Below are 18658 nucleotides of genomic sequence, written 5' to 3'. Positions count from 1 at the left end.
ACCGGTCATCATGCCCTTTCTTCCAGCGCAAGTTGGTGGAGACTTACTCCAGCCCTGATCGGTGGGAAAAAGTGGAGCGAGCCCTTCAGTCGTGCGCTCATGAGCCCAAAGAGAGCGCCACTATGTGCGTGAAGAAAATGACTTGTCTCTTTGAGCGTGCCGATCCCAGCATGTAGGAAGAGAATGAGATGCGCCATCTCATGAGGGGCGTAAAGGAACAGCTCTCTGGTAGTCTTATTCGGAATCCGTAGAAGACTGTTGTGGAACTCCTTACCGAAGCACAGCTATGAAGAAGACACTTCAGCAGTGGTCGAACATGTACAACCGATAAGTAAACGCCGCCTCCACTCCGGATACGGCAGTATACTTTGGGTCAGACTTCGCCTTGATTTGCGAGCTGATTCGCTCAGTGGTTCGTGATGCGCTGCAGAAGCCACACGGTACGTCGCCCCCTTCAGTCAGCTCCCTCGCCAGCGTCGTACGCAATGAAGTAGAGCACGCACCATGAGGCACATCTTTCCAGCAGTGAAGCACCGCCTCTGTCACTTGACTCCCAGCGCAAGACATACGCAGAAACATTGCTGCTCCCTGCCCAAGCTTTCGCACCTAATGCTGATTCGACAACCGCGTTGCAATCGGAGGAAGCCACTCCGACAACTTTTCTACCGCACTTCAATGACCGCCGAACACTGACAAGGAAATTAGGTCTGGCGAGCATCTGATTGACGACCGCGGTGCCATCACTGCGGCGAAGCTGGTGATGTGTATCGGGAATGCACCTACCGACGACTCGGACTACGTTGTTTTTCTATCGATTTACCCAACCAAGGTTCAGCCAGATGCCTCCCGAAATCGCATAACCCTTCGATCAGCATTGCAGGTCTGGCAGGTTGCAGCGGCAGTCACGCTCACCCTCACCGCGATGAAATTTCCCTGCTAGTGAGACCGCCTCGAGGACGACGCAGAGGCGATCACCAAGTCCACGCCGGGAAAACTGATGTCAGTGACCTTCGGAGGCGAGGACTCATATTCGACGCGCTGAAGACCCAGTATCGACCAGATTGCAGCAGAACAAAAATACGACCACGCCAGATCCCGTTCCCGCTAACAAGATTTCACGGGTCATACCAGTGTTAATTGACGGCAGCAAAATGAGTGCACTTGTAGATACGAGTGCAGATTACTCGATTCTCGGTGGTAATCCGGTGAGCGTTCCGAAAAAAGTAACGTTGCCGTGGATGGGGGCACCAGTTCGTACGGCAGGTGGCCACGTCCTCGCACCACTTGGCTTATGCACCGCCAGAGTAGAAATTCGCGGTGCTGCTTTTCTCGCCCCTTGTTTGGTTCTGGACGAGTGTTCCCACGACTTAATTCTTGGCATGGACTTTCTACGGGAGTATGGTGCCATTATTGACCTCCGCAAGCGCTGCATTACTTTCTTGACCAAAAGGGCAGCAGCACAAACCGGCGCCATCAAACGCATATCCGAACTTGACGTTTCGGCCGACAGCATCATGATACCACCGTGTACAAGTGTGATGGTTCCGGTCAAGTCCGACGAGCTACGAGACGGTGAAGCCATTGCAGAAGGCAACATTTCTCTGTTGCTGGCCCAAAGTACTTGTGTACCTCGAAGCCTTGTTGAACTTCGTGATAGACAGATAGCGGTCCTCCTTACCAACTTTACTTTTGAGCATCGGCACATTTTTCGTGCCAATGCCGTCGCGTACGCTGAAACACCAATGTACAACGTCGCGTGTGTTTCTTCCGAATTGGGCCCAGACGACGATTCACTCAGAGCCATCGATGTAAACGCCGAACTTAAGGAAGACCAAAAGAGCACACTACAGGAACTCTTGAACGACTTCCACGCGTGATTCACTTGGTCTACTAAGCTGGACCAAACACCAATAATAAAGCACCGAATAACAACGTACGATGACTAACGCCCCATCAAACAACAGCCCTATCGTGTCTCACCGAAAGAACGTGAGGCAATTCAATCCCAAGTGAAGGAGATGCTAGATGATGGCGTCATTCTGCCTTCACACAGCCCGTGGTGCTCCCCGGTTGTTCTTATCAAGAAGAAAGACGGAACGCCTCGTTCCTGCATTGATTATAGACGCGTCATCGAGAAGGATATGTACCCGCTGCCACGTATCGATGAGTCCTTAGACAGGTTGCAGCAAGCTAAGTATTTTTTGTCTCTCCATCTAAATAGCGGTTACTGGCGAATTGAGGTAGATGAACGAGACGTCTCAAAAAACTACTTTCGTCACTCCAGATAGCCTTTACGAATTCAGACTACTTCCTTTCGGCCTCTTTACTGCACCAGCACCTTTCCGGCGAATGATGGACACCGTTCTCGCTGGTCTGAAGTGGCAAAGCTGCCTCGTCTACCTCGATGACGTAGTTGTTTTTTCGGTGACATTTGACGACCACCTGAAACGACTGCTGCAAGTTCTCGAAGCCATCCTTAAGCCTCGTAAGTGTCATTTCGGTTACAAGGAGCTCATGTTTCTCGGGCCCCTGGTCAGCGCGGATAGCGTTAGTGCCGATCCCGAGAAAAGTGCAGCTGTAGTCACGTTTCCAACAGCAACCGACAAGAAAGAAGTGCGACGCTCCCTGGGCCTTTGCGCGTACTACCGCTGTTTTTTCGAAAAAAATTCGAAGATGGCGGAACCGCTGACTCGCTCACGAGGAATGAAGCATCGTTGATCTGGACTTCAAAGAAAGAGAACGCTTTCACCTAGATTCAATAGCGCCTGGTGTCAGCTCCACTTCTGACCCACTTGACGAGGATGCGGACACGAAAGTCCATACCGACGCCAGCAACGTTAGTCTCGATGCGGTGCTTGTACAACGGCAGGGAGGCATTGAAAGTGATCGCCTATCTACACTGCCACCCAACACACTGAGGACGACGGCGCTTTCTTGGGGCCGTAAGGGTGACCGAATTGTCCACGTGACAGTGCGCAGACGACGCACAACGAACTATTGGGCGCGAGCTCCACCACTGGAAAAGCTGGTGCCACCATCGGCGTGACGTGGCATGAAGGATCACGTGGACACAGAGGCCGCGTCACCTGCTTTGGAAGCGCCGAAGCGAGCTGAAAACGAAAGTTTAGTACCACCTGCGCTACGGTTCATAAGTGGGGCTGTTTTCCCGCTTCGGGTATCTGCTTGACAACACTTGAAAGCACTATAATAGGTAGTGGCTGCCTTTGAAGGCACCCGACATGGTAGGGTATTGCTCGGTACTGCAATGCCGGACGCGTACGCGTACACATGTACCCACAAGCCAAGAAGCTGCGTGTAGCTTGGATTGCAAAACTTAGAACCGGCAAGCAGCCATCGGCTACAAATCGGGTGTTTAGCAAGCACTTTCGCGAGGAATATTTCTGCTACGGCGTTGGAGCTGCGATGTTAGTTGAGTAGCAAAAAGCGCGCTATAATTGGATTGGATTGGAGCAAACTTTATTTGTGCCTGCCGCTGGGCGCTCGCGCGCCCCGACGAGGGCCTACCTCGTCTAGGAGGTTGGCGTTACTCGGCGCGGGTCGCCGCTCGCCGTTCCTGCTTTTCGAGCGCCCCGAGGACCCGATGGACGGCTATACGACGACGGCGCATTCAGGCCCTGTACAGCACGGTTCTCGGGCTCGGCACGCTCAGGAGCAGCAGCCAGGGGACGCCTTGTCCAGCAGCATGGCCTCGGTGTGCGGCTTAGCTCTTTCATGAGTTGTGAGGTGAATGGGGCACCTCGGTTGGTAACTATTTCCCGTGGGATTCCAACGCGGGAAAACATCACAAGCAATGCCTCTGCAATTGTTTCCGTTTCAATGCTTAGTAAAGCAACTGCGTCTGGGTGACGTCTTGCGAAGTCCACCATGGTAAGAACAAATCGGTTACCAGTAGCGGAAGCGCGCACTGAGAAGCTTGCCTACGCGCGCTGCCCGGTTAATGTCACGAAGATTTGGTCTACGAGCTTGTTGATACTAGATACTGTCAAGTTCACCAGAATGGAAAGGGAACGTTAACAAGCACATTCAAAAAAGGCATGGTATATACTTATGTTTGTGTTAGGAACAAACAATGAATGTACTGGATTAACAAAATGAAGAAGCGGGAAATTTCTCGCTCAGAAGACCGATAAACAAACGGTGCAACGCAACTAGAGAAATAACAATGTTACGAAAAAAAATATTGAATAGTCGCGATGGCACAATACGAGTCGCCGTACAGCGTCGAAGTCCCTAATTTTAACGAAATTATTTTTGAACAGCTCTGATAGCGTTCACGCAACAAGGTTGCTTGTGTACTGCCAAATGTTCATGTGCTGTGCCATGGCATGATACGAAAACGCGCTCGCAGCGAAAGCGAGACATTGTGCGCGGACATGCATGCAGATGCGCAGTGGGTCGCTGCGAACCCGTGCGATCGCTGCATTGAGGCTTCATTCTGTTATGCTCCACTTGGTTATACAGACAGCACACTATAAGAAAATATTTCACATAGTCTGCTATCAGCGATTGCCTATCAGGCACGAAGACGCGTACGCAAGAAGCCGGTTCGGGGGACTCCATCATGGCGCCCGGGCGCAATGGGCGTTCACTGTACGTATTCGGTGGAGAGATAGCGTCTGTAAACCATTCTGTCTTCTGTTTGTCCAAGATGATTATTTTTCCACCAAGAAACTTCCCGCGTTTGGAGAGTAGTTACAGAAATGACCAGGAGGGCTCCCGCGTGGTGTTTTTATTGAGCGCCGACAGCCAAATCTATGAGGAGTGCGCCGCGTTATCCCTCATACTGCACAAGCGAGGCGCTTCCGACAGATGGCGACTCCGTAACTCCTCGCCCCCAATATTCGAACACATAGAAGGAAGAAACCCATTGATGCCGCGGCATATCGCTCGATGACTGTCGCCTTTTTGTTTACGGCATGGCGTCTTGTAGAAGATCTCCGCTGCCAACAACAAGACCTACTTTTTGGTAGGTCTTGTTGCAGCCCCAAAATTACGCAGTAGTAATTTTAACCAGGGACTGAACCCGGCAGAACGACTTAATTGTTTTCAGTTGCGGTTAGTGCACAACACTAGACAATTGATTTATCTTGATTCGCCTTTTTGAAGATCGGGTTATTGTTCTGGTTACCGGTTCAGAGTTCCCCAGGCACCGATTTATTTCGGTTTGAGTGGAGTATTGTTCTGGTTACCGCGACATGACTCGATCCTCAGAAATTTTGATAAACGTAAAAATAACAACTGTTATTTTTCGGTTTCAGTCATGATTAGTAGAGCGCATGTCAGCTAACATTGAATACATTCATTGAACAATAGATTTCATTCAATTCATTGAAAATTGAATTTTTTTTAACATTGAACAGTTCAATATCATGCATATGCCTTGTAGCCGGACCACGGATGGCAACCACGGCCGTGTCACGACATGGAGTACAGCTATGGTGGCCCTTCTAGCCACCATATATATAGTACAGCCCCACCACAATTCGTGTCTCGTGTTGCGCGTGTTGCGCACGATTGCTTTTTCAATGTTAAAAAAAACAAAAAAAAACAAAAACATGCGCAGATGCTTAAAAAACGAACGCCCAAGTGCAGATCTGAAGCCTGTATGTAAAGAGCACAGGGGCAGACTTTCTCATTTTTTAAAGTCACAATTAGCTTGCATGCGCGGTTCTAATCATGACTGAAATCGAAAAATAACAGTTCAGTTATTTTTATGTTTATCACAATTTCTGAGGATCGGTTAACAATACTCCACTCAAACCCAAATAAATCGGTGCCAGGGGACCTCTGAACTGGTAACCAGAACAATGATAACCCGATCTTCAAAAAGGCGAATCAACATAAATTAATTGTCTAGTGTTGCACACCAACCGCAACTGAAAATAAGTCTTTCTGCCGGGTTAAGTCCCTGGTTAAAATTACTACTGCGTTTTTCAATGATAAATCTACGCGCAGAGCCAAACATTAAGAAGCAGTCGATACATCCTTACATTTAGACGGCTTGCTCTTTATGTGCGCACAGCATACCTCTCGTTGACGGCAACCAAGGACCTGCCAAAAAGCTTAAGCTCATCGTCTCACTTCAGGTAGCCAGGTAGTTGTCTTCATGATGATGTTACCCTTGGAGATACTTTTGAATCACCTTCTGTCGGTCAGGAGGCTCGCTCATCGTTGCATTCCGCGCTTTCTCAAGCGAAACAAAACAACGCACGCCGCGAATATGATACGCGCTCCAACTTCTCGCTCACGTGGAATAAGCTGATTCGAACTGAGGCGCCGCACACCGACCGCGCCGCCAAACAAAGAGTAAAAATAAGAAAATGGTGATACGTCATCGAGGCGAGGAGTCGCCCGTGCACGGATTTGTGAAAACAGTCGCACCCTAGCGGTTCGTAGGGCTCATCACGCTGCTTGCTCGCTGGTTTTGGGCGTTTTGTTACCGCTTTCGGGGCGGTATTCGTGTGTATTGTATATGGCTACAGATATCTTATTATGTCGTCAGGTGACCGAGAGGCCTCAAATGGCAATAAAACGCTTCAAACAAGTAAGCTTACATTGTTTATTGTCAATGCTGAATGAAGCAGTACATGCGCACAATTTTCGAACAGGTCAGGTGGACATAATGTTGTCCGTCACTGAGTTTACCACACACAGAAACGCAGATAACCATCTATTTAAGGGAGCCCAAACAGTGGCGTACCAACTCTTTCACGAGCGGGGGGAGGGGGGGGGGGCAAACCGCAGACGATGTGAGGCTATCTCTCTCTTTTTCTCTCTCTATATATAATTACTATTACAATAAGTGAGAAAGCCTGGATGTGCATCTATCAGACATTTTTATATTTCACAGACATAAACCTATTTAGCAATCACGCATGTTGAACCATGGGTGCCCGCAAAATTTTTTGAATTAGCATTTATTTCTTAACACTCTAATGTATATATGTGATGCAGGGACAAATGGCAATGAGTGCCCAGGAGGGCACAGCGCGCATAAAAAAAATGCACATTTGTTGCAGACAATTTTACTTGGTGTTTAAGTCTACACTAAAAATGTATCGCTACTTAAGGTAATAGTATTGTTGAGGTTATACAGAACGAAGTACAATCAACATAAATTATTCTCAATACTAAAAGAACAAAGAAGAAAGACAGCAGATGTGTATGCCCTTGGAGCATTACAACCCGACTTCCAGCGAAGCTTTTTTTTTTTTTAGAACTGTTGCACTAAATGTTTCAGTTTCCTGTAACTGTATCGCGTGCTTTAAAAAGTTGCCCTATATAACTGTTTCGTTTGAAACCTTGTCCCCATGCAATGCTTCTTGGAAATTTTTAGATAGCAAGTGATTCATCAACACACATCTTCTTCATGGGGTTTTACGTGCCAAAATCAGTTCTGATTATGAGGCACGCCGTAGTGGAGGGCTGTGGATTAATTTTGACCACCTGGGGTTCTTTAACGTGCACTACAACGCAAGCACACGGGCGTTTTTGCATTTCGCCTCCATCAAAATGCGGCCGCCGCGGCCGGGATTCGATCCCGCGATTTCGTGCTCAGAAGCGCAAATGTAACTATGACAGCGCAGCCCTCTCTCTTTTCGATTGTAAAATGCGACTTCAACCCACTTATTTGGAACATTACCTGCATGTTGCACATACAATGCCCCTAACTTAATGCCATGTAACTTAATGCCATGTATGAAGCAAAAAAGTAGGTGAAAGCTAATTTTCAGTAACTGTTTTCGAGCACGTAAGCAATCTACACAGTTCAAATTTTTGGTACACGTCACCAAAAGGTGGCCTTCATTTCTATAAAATATGAAATATCTGCTGTTCTTGCCCTGCCAGAAAACAAGTAATAGTGTAGCTGTTATTTAGAAACTGCCTGCAAATTAAACCGATAAAATCAGAAGTCACACAGGCCCTTAGAAAACAATTAGTGCAGTGTTCTATTGGTATTGAAATGGCTCTGCGTGTTCGACAAAACTCATTTTCATGAAGACATATATGATTAGTCGTGATTACACAATGAACTTTCGCAGTTAGACCTGTAAGTGGTTTGATTACATTTTTGATGGCGATAATATATTTACACTGCAACGCTACGTAGACTATCTTTGGACGGAGATTCAATAGTTCCAGCATTTGATAATCCAACGATTTCATGCAGTAAGCACACCAATCGTTGGGCGCGGTTTCATGATTATATAATACTTCATCCAAACCTCTCCCCGCGCCCGCAGGTTAAATATAGTAAGCCAATTGTTTTTTTTTTCAAATATGGTTAGGCGGTTCCAAAAAACTGGGCATTATGCAAGTAGCGCAAGCGGAAATTTGTTACGGCGGGAACTGTCCAGCGCCAGGATTTCTGTGCAATGCGAGCGTGTATGGCGAATCTCGCGCGTCGCACGCTACAGCGCGTCACGAGGAGGCACAGAAGAAAATCCTCGCTGCCCAAGCAGGGAATACGCAGTAAATAAAAGCATTACTTAGGTGGTCATTCTGTTAATTAGGAAATAAAACTTTGCTTCAGCTGTAGTTTTGTTGTACTTTTCAGCGTGTATCCCAAAGTGCCCGCTTTCAAAAAGGGGAGGGGGAGGCAAATGGCATACTTGCCCCCCCCCCTCCTGCCCCCCCCCCCCCCTTTAGATAAGCCTATGCACCCCAAGCTGAAATCGTGCGAAGTTTTCTCGTCGTGTTCGCGGTGCCGGTAAAGCAAAGAGAACGAAGCTTCAGACAGCGATCTTTATGCTGAGCTACCCTCGTTCTTGTATTGCGTACAGTGTTGCTTGACGTTGCATATACTCTTCGTTCGATGATTTCGGCTAGATTAACGAAACGAACATAAAAAATTGTTCGGAAAAAATCTACTGTCAGCAGGAGAAGCTCGAGCTTCAATGTCCCATTGCTCTCATAACACATTGGCGAGAGGCACGAAGTGTAGGAGGGGGAGGGGGGGAGTTATGTTGAATTTTACATCACATATTTGCTGATCATGATATTCTTCTGCTGCACATTTAGTGTTCAGGTGCGGCAGTAACGGCTTTGACACAAATGGGGTACTCGTAGGGAAACCAGGGAACGTTACGGAGACAGCAGTGCTTACAAGGACTGCTGCAAACATTGTGTGAATAAAGAACGACTCTAAATCAACATATGAGCAAGCCCAAATAATGCTCACAGATCCTTGGAAAATGCAACTTGCGGTTTCATGTTGAAAAACAGTGTCGGTATATGTATTCAAACAAGGCAAAGAGGTTGCAAGGACATGAGCACTTCAGTTGAGTAACACAGGTGAGCAAGGCAAGCCTCAGCTTGGAGACAATGTTTCACCGCGCAAACATATTTGTGAGGGCCGAGATGGAGACAAGTTCCCACGCTGAGGTTCCCCTTGCTCGTTCATTGTTGATTAGCTGAATGTTAAGCTGAACCTATTGTGCGAGAACATTTCAAAATCTTTTTGGGAGCACACTGTGCTCAGGTTTGTCATCTGCTGCTTGATTTCTCCAGTTTGTGATGTGCGAAATAGGCTGGCCGGTTGAGTGAGCTTGCCTTTTCTAGATATCTCTTATGGTGCAGGGCTAGCCAAGTTATTGATTTCATGCAAACTGTATATGAGCCTCTTGTAGTAAACAAATGTAAAATAATGCATGTTTCCAGATCTAATTCTAATCCTAGCACTTGCCATGTTAACAACGTTTGTCATGTCATATAAATACCTTAGTGTACACATTACAAATAACTTCAATTGGACCATTATTATAGATTACGTCATTAGCAATGCTAATCACATGCTCGCGTACTTACGGCGCAAGATTTACAAACCACTGTCTACTTTAGAACTACAACTTTACAAGACTCATTCGCTCTAAACTTGAATATGCATCTGCAATATGGGATCCCAGTCGCGTTAATGCGTTAATCTTATTACTTACACTTGAACTAGTACAAAAAAACTCTACTCGTTTCATTCGTTCTAATCATAACCGTGCCACGAGTATAACCTCAATGTAAACTAACCCAGCACTTCTTCCACTAGCTAATCGCCGCAAAGTCGTGTGTCTTTTGCTATTTCATAAAATTTTCTATCACGCCACACTTCATGACGACTTCATACTGCAGCATCAGTGCATTTTAAACTGCGTCCATCGTCGCAGTAAGGTAGGAATGGATTCATGCAACACGAAGTCTTTCTCTCAAACTTTCAGCCCCCGTACATCTCAGAAATAGAACCACCAAGTATCGTAGCTATCACAGATAACAAACTTTTTTGCAAAACATTAGATAATAATGTTTAATCAGGAGAATGATTATGTTACTAGAACTCACTGCACTTGTTTGTTGTATTCTAATACTTTGTAACCACTCCCCTCTTTAATGCCATGTGGCCCTGAGTGTACTTTAAACAAAAATAAAATAATAAAATGAAGAGTGAGTGCCAGAGTGTGAGTTAACATGAAGCATTATTTCCTTAAAATTGCATTAAAATTGCATTGAGCGCTTTTTATCGTATGAAAATTTTCGTGGTACTAATGCCCATCAAACTGATTTTCAAAGAGCAGATGACAGAATTTGTGCATTAGCAAGTAGGAGCTTGCTACACTGTTTCTGCTCTGGTCTTCATGGCTATAATGACTGGAAAAGAAACAAGTTGGGACTCAACATATTACTTCTCCGATTGTCATAAAGCAACTCAGCTTGTATGTCAAATTTCTCATTCCCGCTCGGTATGATACAGAACTGTAGGCTGCTGCTTTCCTAATAAGGCTCACACCTCTCTATCTGGTAAACTTTCAAACATTTCATGGTGAGGCACGTAGTTCAAGAGAACCTGTTGTCATTATGGTGACAGTTGTGCTTCTTTTGGCTTAGCGTGGGCAGCTTGCAGACCAATAATTTCTATTTGGTCCGTCTTCCTGAAAAGAGAAATGACAATGCAATGACACACATGCAAGCACAAAATGGTGAAACAAAAGTTAGTCCCATAAATTAAAAAAATCACAGTTCTAGTTGAAGTGTTCAGAAACATACCCTGTGAGGATTCTGGCCCTTGATGTTAATTCCAGTGGTGACAAGTTCACGGTTGACTTGTACGTCCAGAGACAATAGAGACCGAAGGGATGAGTCCAAATATGAACAGCATCTTGGAGGCTGGAGTTGACAAAAAAAGAGCTTCAATTACTATGGTGGAAGTGTGGGTGAGTTTGTGATTTATGTATGACAAAGAACAGTGCACAAAACGCTTCATGACAGAAAAGCACACGCACAAAACACTGTTTTTAGTGTGCATTTCTTTCAGGGGTGTCCTTGTGTGGACTGTGGTTAGTCAAGCCTCGATTAGATGACAATTGTTTCTGCCAGATACTAGTAATAAATAGTCATTTTATGATGTCTCAAATGCAGTTAATCTAACTGTATCACCGGAAGTACATTTGTTACTAATGTGCAGCAAACTTATCGTGGTTTCACTTATGCAGACACAGTCAAAATTTTATTATTTATGCTGTACTCAAGTTAGCAATTTTATCAACTTGGTAAAATAGCAAGAGCCTCGTTTGAATTGCTGTGGAAGAGTAATAACTTTGTAATTATTACTATTTTCTACTTTTAGGAAATGACAGGAATCTGTTTTAACCGGCTCGCATGTAAAGAAATTAAAAGTTGAAAATGCGAAGCACTGCTTTTTTACTCACCGGTGCACACGCCCAGGGGATCCCCTTTCGTGGGTAGTCTTCAATCAGATTGTGCTCGGTTCCAGCGATGAATTTTCGTGCTGGCCAGACTTTTTTAAGCAACACGTCATTACGTGGCCAGACGCGGCAGATGACTAACGGCGGAAGCCGTGCATGCAGCCGTTATGCCAGTGAAACGCCGCAGCTGATAAACGTCACTGACGTTCGCTTGGTGGCAGCTATCGAATGTTGCAGGCATAAACTGGCTGAGATACTATTGATATCAAATTAAAACGAACCTGCGTGATGCTGCTCAAAGGAAACGACCATAATGTGTACAAATATAACTGTCGTGCAATTTGAATCGATAAACGCCGCGGATTGGAATCGATACCAGTGGGTTGCTGCTGATAACACGTCACTGAGGCCTCAAAACCTTTATTCAAGTAACAAAGCATTGACTTTAATAAGAGAGGTCCAATAAAAGAACAATAGACTGCTTATTTTGTAAGAAATGACACCGTAACTATATGTTTCTCGGTTATATATGTGCAATAATAGATCAAATATTGAGCCGCGTTGCTCGCCCCTAGCAGAAAAAATACGAATTAACGTATGCGACCAAATTACAGTAGCTCCACTTGCGCGCTTAGGCTAGAACGCGCCGCGGATGACTTTTTTTGCCCTCTGTGGCCATTTGGTGAACTGGAGAGTGTGCCGGGCCTGGTAAGAGCGTGGAGGGAAAGCGCAACAGCGGCACTGTGGAGCAGGAGGAAAATGTCAGTGAAGGCGCCCGTAGAACGCTCTGGAGACGACAGTAGCATGCTCACAGTAAAGTCCCTATATAAAAAAAGTACTGCCATATACTCTTTCGTCCGCCGTCTCCTCTCCTAAAGCGCTTGTTTTTTCTTTACTTTTTGCTTGCAAGTCGACGGTGGCACACCTCAAAAGTCCTCGTTGAAGCTTTCAGGCCGGGCAGGCGCCGCCGCCGCCGCTCCCGCCGCCGGCGACTGCGGCTGCGAAGAGGCCTTCCAACATTGCTCTGAGGCGAAAAAAAAAATATAAAGAAGTGAAAGCGCGCGCTATCATCGTCCAATCGGAGATGCAGGAGAAAGAGAAGCGGCGTTGCTCAAAGGATGGCAGTACTTTTGTTATATAGGGACTTTAGCTCACAGACCACTCGAGCGCCTTGTGTACGTCGCTGCCTGGTCTCAGAGCTTCATTCCACATCGGTATGGGTGACGAAGCAGCAGGCTCTAGTCACGGGCGGGGAAGACCGAGAAGGTACGCCAAGCGGAATAGGCTAGAGCAGCTCGAAATGCCGCTCGTCGTAACTGTCATCGGGAGGAAGGGGCTATGGATGAAGCGGCGGCAGCTGCCCGACGAGCCCAACATGCGGACCTAATGCGACGCAATGATTCTAGGAATGCACAATTGGTGGAGAGAGAGGCCGCTGGCGCACGTGCAAGACGAGCCACCTTGAGAGGTTACGGTACCGATGGGGGTGAACAGGAATCTGCTGGTGATGGCGAGCTAGCGGAAGGAGCTTTGGAGGGTGCGGTCTAAGGAGCTGTCCAGCTAGGTGTTCGCCTTTACATCCTTCGAAAATTCTAAGCATCCCCCGTTTTCTTGACAAGGTCGGCATGAATCTTCTGGGTCCGTTTCTACTGTCATGTTCTGGAAACAAGTGGATAATCGTCGCCACAGCCCATTTAGCGCCGTATGCCGAGACAAAGCCGCTGCTTCGAAGCGCAGCTTCCGAGGTTGCCCGGTTTTTCATACAGAGCATCGTACTATAGGGCATGGCGCATGGCTACTACTACGGAATGGTGCATGGCTACTACTACGGCATGGCGCCCCATCTTACGTCATCACAGACCGAGGCAAAACCTTTACAGCACAGCTCATTGAAAACGTTTTTAAACTTGGCTACACCACCCATCGAAAGGCAACCGCTATCAGCCGCTGACAAACGGCTTGACCGAACGACTGAACGTAACGCACAAGATGTGCGACGAGATACTCCCTTCCGTAACGTTTGCGTACAACAATGTTACGCAAGAAACAACATGCATCACACCGTTTTACCTCGTTTACGGCCGTGAAGTTCTAAAAGCAAAGCTAACGGGCGACAACATTAGATCATCATGATCTCGCCCAAAATGCCGAACTTTTCATGCAATGCTTGGCAGACGCAGCCGTCAGCTTACCCGTATGAACATAAAGAAACAAGATACCATCGATACCGCGCCGTTACAATCTCCGCCATTGACAAGTAGAGTTCTAACCTGGTGATCAAGTTTTGGTATGGAATCCCGTCCTCCGAAAATAACTATCCTAGAAACGTTTGAGCCGCCACTTTACGCTAGAGAGTGTTGCAGCCAATTAGCTACGTGAATTACGAAGCGCTTCCTGGCGGAAGCCAGGCTTCCCATCAGTCTGCTTCTCCAGCTTACGCTGTGACTGTGCTGTGTGTCCTGTGCAGCCCTGTGACTTTTTTAAAGTTTCTCTAGCTCATTGACTTGTAACTATACCACACACCACAGTGATTGTAACTATAGCCTTTGTTTTCGTCCTAGGCTCTCTCAGCCTTCTGACATCAAGCCTATGCTTTCCTTCTTTTTTTAATATTGTTTTTTTTTATGGAGGAAGGGGTAACACCTCATGGGGTACCAGAACAAGAGACTGAGGAAGAGGAGAACAAGGTTCATCTTGGCAGTGCGCGTCCATGCTTACGCTCAGTATCATCATACGTACATACGAGAATATCATCACGCATACCTATGTGTATGTCATGCGGTGGAGTGTGTCTTAAGATATTGATGACACTTTCATTACGGCGAAGGAACGCTAACCCCTGATCTACCTGGACTTATCTTAAATGTCGTATAAGGGCGCACAGCTTAGTGTTAGCTACTACGCAGAAAAAAAGTAATGATTTTTAGCCAACCCTGAAGGTAGTGCTGCGTCTGAAAGCATTGTGAGAGCTAGCTGTCACAATGACACAATGCAGAAAATCTGTACGTGACTTATGTACAAAATGTCTGATAGACCAAGTCGAATTTATCGCGAGGGAAGTATGTGTTCGATGGTGACCCAACGATTTGTGCATTCAGCTGCTCTGAATTACAGAGCAAGCGAGCCATAATTAGGCTATAACAAAAAAGTGTTTAAGGCATAGATGCAGCCTAATAACGGGGAAGAGAATGACAAATTAATATATCAGGTTATGTAGAGTTTTAAAAATGCGTTGTTAGAAGAAGCCACAAATTTTCTTGGTCACTTTCATAAACTCTGGTGTTAAGAAGGTCGTTCTAAGGACGAATGGCCCTTGTAAGAGAGGAGTAGTTAAATGAATTAGTCTGTCCGTAGATGCGCATAAAATTGAACCGAATGTGCAACCACTGCGACCTGTAATGAGGAGTTCCAAGAACCAGAACTGATGGTGCTGTGTTATGGACGTATTTATGAAATAAAGATAGCAGGGCTATATCACGACGATCATGCAAGGACTGTAGTGAGAGGTCGAGTTTAATCTGTGTTATGCTTTTTTTATATTCATAACAACGTGAAATGAAATGCGGGGCCAAATTCTGAATAGATTCGAGCTTTCCGATCAGATATTTCAAATCAGGACACCATACCGATGCAGCTTATTCAAGCTGAGGTCGGATAAATGTTAGGTAAGCTAGTTTACGAATATCTTTAGTAGAAAAATGTAACTTCCGGCATACCTACTTATAATGATCTCGAAGAACTAGCGCATATGTGTGCAATGTGCGTGGACCGTGAAAGAGTCGAAATTATGTTAACACCAATATATTTATATCTAGTGTTATGCCAAAGAGTGATGTTATTTATGTGACAAAAAAGCCTAGAGTTAGTATGCCTGCGGCTAAAAGAGATAGTTTTACATTTAGAAACGTTAAGCTTCATTAGCCAACTGTTGCACCAAATATATATAAGTTCTTGATCTTTTTGGAGGATTGTAAGGTCATCGGTACGCTTACTGAAACGATAAAGAATGCAGTCGTCCGCAAAAACGCGCACGTGAGAGGAATTTCACTCAAGAGCCAAAAACGAGGCGGAAAGGAACCTACTCTCTGGCGCAATGTGCTTCGAATGAGGCGAAGAATGCTACGTATTAAAGATATTGGTAACCGAATTATGTGTACATTTTGAAAAAAAAGTATATTTACCTGTGCTGTCCCATCTTGTCACTTCAATGACAACGCATTTCTCATCAAGTGTTTGGTATCTGACATCTTTGCGGTTGTAGTTTAGGTAATCTACAGAATAACAAGTAACCATTATGTTTCGTAGGATTTTCTTGAAATGAATATGTAATAAAATGTGAGAAAAGGCGAAATAAGTCATACAGGGGCATATGCTATTACAATAAATATAGCGCATCTCTTAGGTGCCAGTTCCTGGGTTGAGCGTCGGCGTACCGCGGCGTAACCGCGCGAACACGCTCGTGCACTTCCTACGCATTCGTCGTCGTCTTCTTCCACAGCTGGCTCGTCGGCGTCTCTCGGCCACACCTCGCGAACGCGTTCGTGCCACTGCTCGCGCGTTCATCGTCTTCTTCCACAGCTGGCTACGATGCTGCTCATCAGGTCAGCGTTCCCATACTGGTCATACTGCCAGTCGGTGCGGTGATTTCCGTCTCAAATTTCTTGTCTCATTAAATCGCGACTATGTCTCTCTGTCAAGTTCTTTGCCTCAATATATCGCGAATGAAAACACATATTCAGCTGCGCTCAAATGTCGCATTCGGGAGTATCGGAATCGTCGGTGAACTTTTTTAGTACACAGATACAGTGGCTGTATGAAGCGAGTTTTACTGTCTTTGAAGCGTGTCTCTTGCACTGGAGGTCATAGTTAGGTAAAAGTTTAAGGTTATTTATTAAATTTTAATGACATTTATAACTGAAAGGAATATTACAGCTACGCACAAAAGTAACTAGGACCTGAACGGTGGTGCTAGCTCAAACACCAGATATGGACAAATGTTTTAGATGTGGTCCAAAATTGAGCGTTTCACAAAAATGAACCGCACAGAACAGACCCAGAGAATCATAGGGTTCCTCTAAAGGGAGCTAATTTCACAATTATCCGAGGCGTATCATAGGAGCTGGAACTAATTTCGATTGAGTGTGTCTTCAGGTTCCAGCACAGTATAAGTAACCAAATCGGACATTTCTTTGCAAGGTAATCGATAAAACTAAAGCATAGTCAACCGTGGCGTCTTCTTTGGAACACAGTCAATTAAATATATTTGTCGTTTCTGCTATTAAAAGTTTTAGATATGAACTTTTGGAGACCTGGCAATCAGACCAGGTCATGTGCTCTGATAGACAAAGTATTGATGATTGCGCTAATTTTGACCAAATAAATACACGCATTGCCAGATGTTATGATTCGAGATGTTCCATCTTTATAGGAATAAAATATGAATCCCTACTTCTACATTAGCAATTTTGTCAAGTGTGAAACGCAATCATTTTACGACATTCTTTCGCGCAGACCACTACTGTGTTTTCTCCTTCTGCACTCTAACAATGGCAACTATAGCCCGATTTTCTTATTTTTACTGGCTCAAATCTGCCTCGTTCTCCAACTTCTTTCTCGCTATTTTAGAGGGGTTTATGATTATTATAAGCGTGCGCAACAAATATGCAAGTTAATAGTTCATCAAATCAACAAGCAACGCAATAAATTGCATAACGTCATTCTATGAACCGCAATGCAAGTTGACTTTTCTTATGAGTACTTTTTCAAAACTGAAAGTTCTAATGTTGGATGTCTGTGAAGAGCATCATTTGCTTTATGAAATTTTCAAGTCAGTATGTTTTTCTCCTCTACGGATAGCCTGCTGCACGTGTTTCCTGATTTATTATTTTTTACATGTTACTTCTATGAAAGTACTGGGAATAAATACGTTTAATTTTTTTTCGTAATACGAGAGCATGTTTGTAAGTTGATATTGACCCTATAAGATATTGACCCTATATCTACCTGCTTCAATATATACTTCATCTTTTTTATGAAATTGATCGTCGGCCTTTGTGCGGCTGGTATGTATTATATATCAATTGGACAAAAGAACCGGCAGTTACGAAAGTACGCATATGTGCACGAAAGGAATGCTTAATATTGCAATTAAATTTCTTTCCTAAGTTGTGTCATTAGACACTGTGTACTGTGTAGTAAACTTCATTATGGAAAAGTTTTACAAAAGTGTTCCTATATGCGACAAAAACTTTTACTGGTAATAGACTCCTCCTTACATGCGGAATATGACCGTTTAGAAACGTTGGGCGGCTGTTTTAGCATAGCTATAGTGTAGGCGCACGCAGCTGCTGGTACTCGGACCATCTATAGGTGCGAAATAGTACGCGCTTCGGAGACAGCACTCCTCTGTAATTTCCGGGCATAGCGTGATGAGATATGGCAAGCGCTGAAGGTGTAGGCGTAGATTTGGGGCCACTGCAAGTACGCCCAAGGAGTATATACCAGATCTTCGGGATAAATTTGACAGTTGGTATAATTAAACAGAAATATGCATTGTCAGAATATATTTCTTTATATTACACGTCATCTTTATTGTTTGTTTCAGATAAACCCCTCACATAAAACGGAACTGTAATAGACAAGAGGAAGCCACCGAAATGTTATAAAGGTGTTGCCATTATTATGATGATTTGTTTCGGGTGGCCGAATTGCACGATTTATTTATTTATTTAATTATATACAATACCTACAGCGCCCTCTAGGGCATTATTGTAGGGGGGAAATCAGAAATAAATAACAAGAGACATATACGACCAAAACAGCAGCTCAATTCACCTTGAACAGCGTCAAAAGCGATACGACATGAAATGCAGAGGTGCAATGTAAATTATGAAGTCGTTGCCTAAGGTAATGTTCTATGTTGCGCTTGTCACGAAGGGCAAATTTGC

The 18658-nt window shown here is 45.0% G+C and overlaps 1 protein-coding gene across 1 annotated transcript in view; it reads right to left on the bottom strand.

Moving 5' to 3' along the window:
• LOC119459549 (uncharacterized) overlaps positions 1-18658 on the bottom strand; it is a 35178-nt gene that overhangs the window by 3683 nt on the left and 12837 nt on the right. Inside the window, exon 4 of the mRNA XM_037721262.2 lies at positions 15893-15982. Within this exon, the coding sequence (XP_037577190.1) occupies positions 15893-15982 (90 nt within the window). The remainder of the gene's footprint in view (positions 1-15892; positions 15983-18658) is intronic.

Source organism: Dermacentor silvarum, chromosome 7 (assembly GCF_013339745.2).
Source record: "Dermacentor silvarum isolate Dsil-2018 chromosome 7, BIME_Dsil_1.4, whole genome shotgun sequence".
NCBI lineage: Eukaryota > Metazoa > Arthropoda > Arachnida > Ixodida > Ixodidae > Dermacentor > Dermacentor silvarum.
This window is presented reverse-complemented; position numbering and strand designations above follow the sequence as displayed.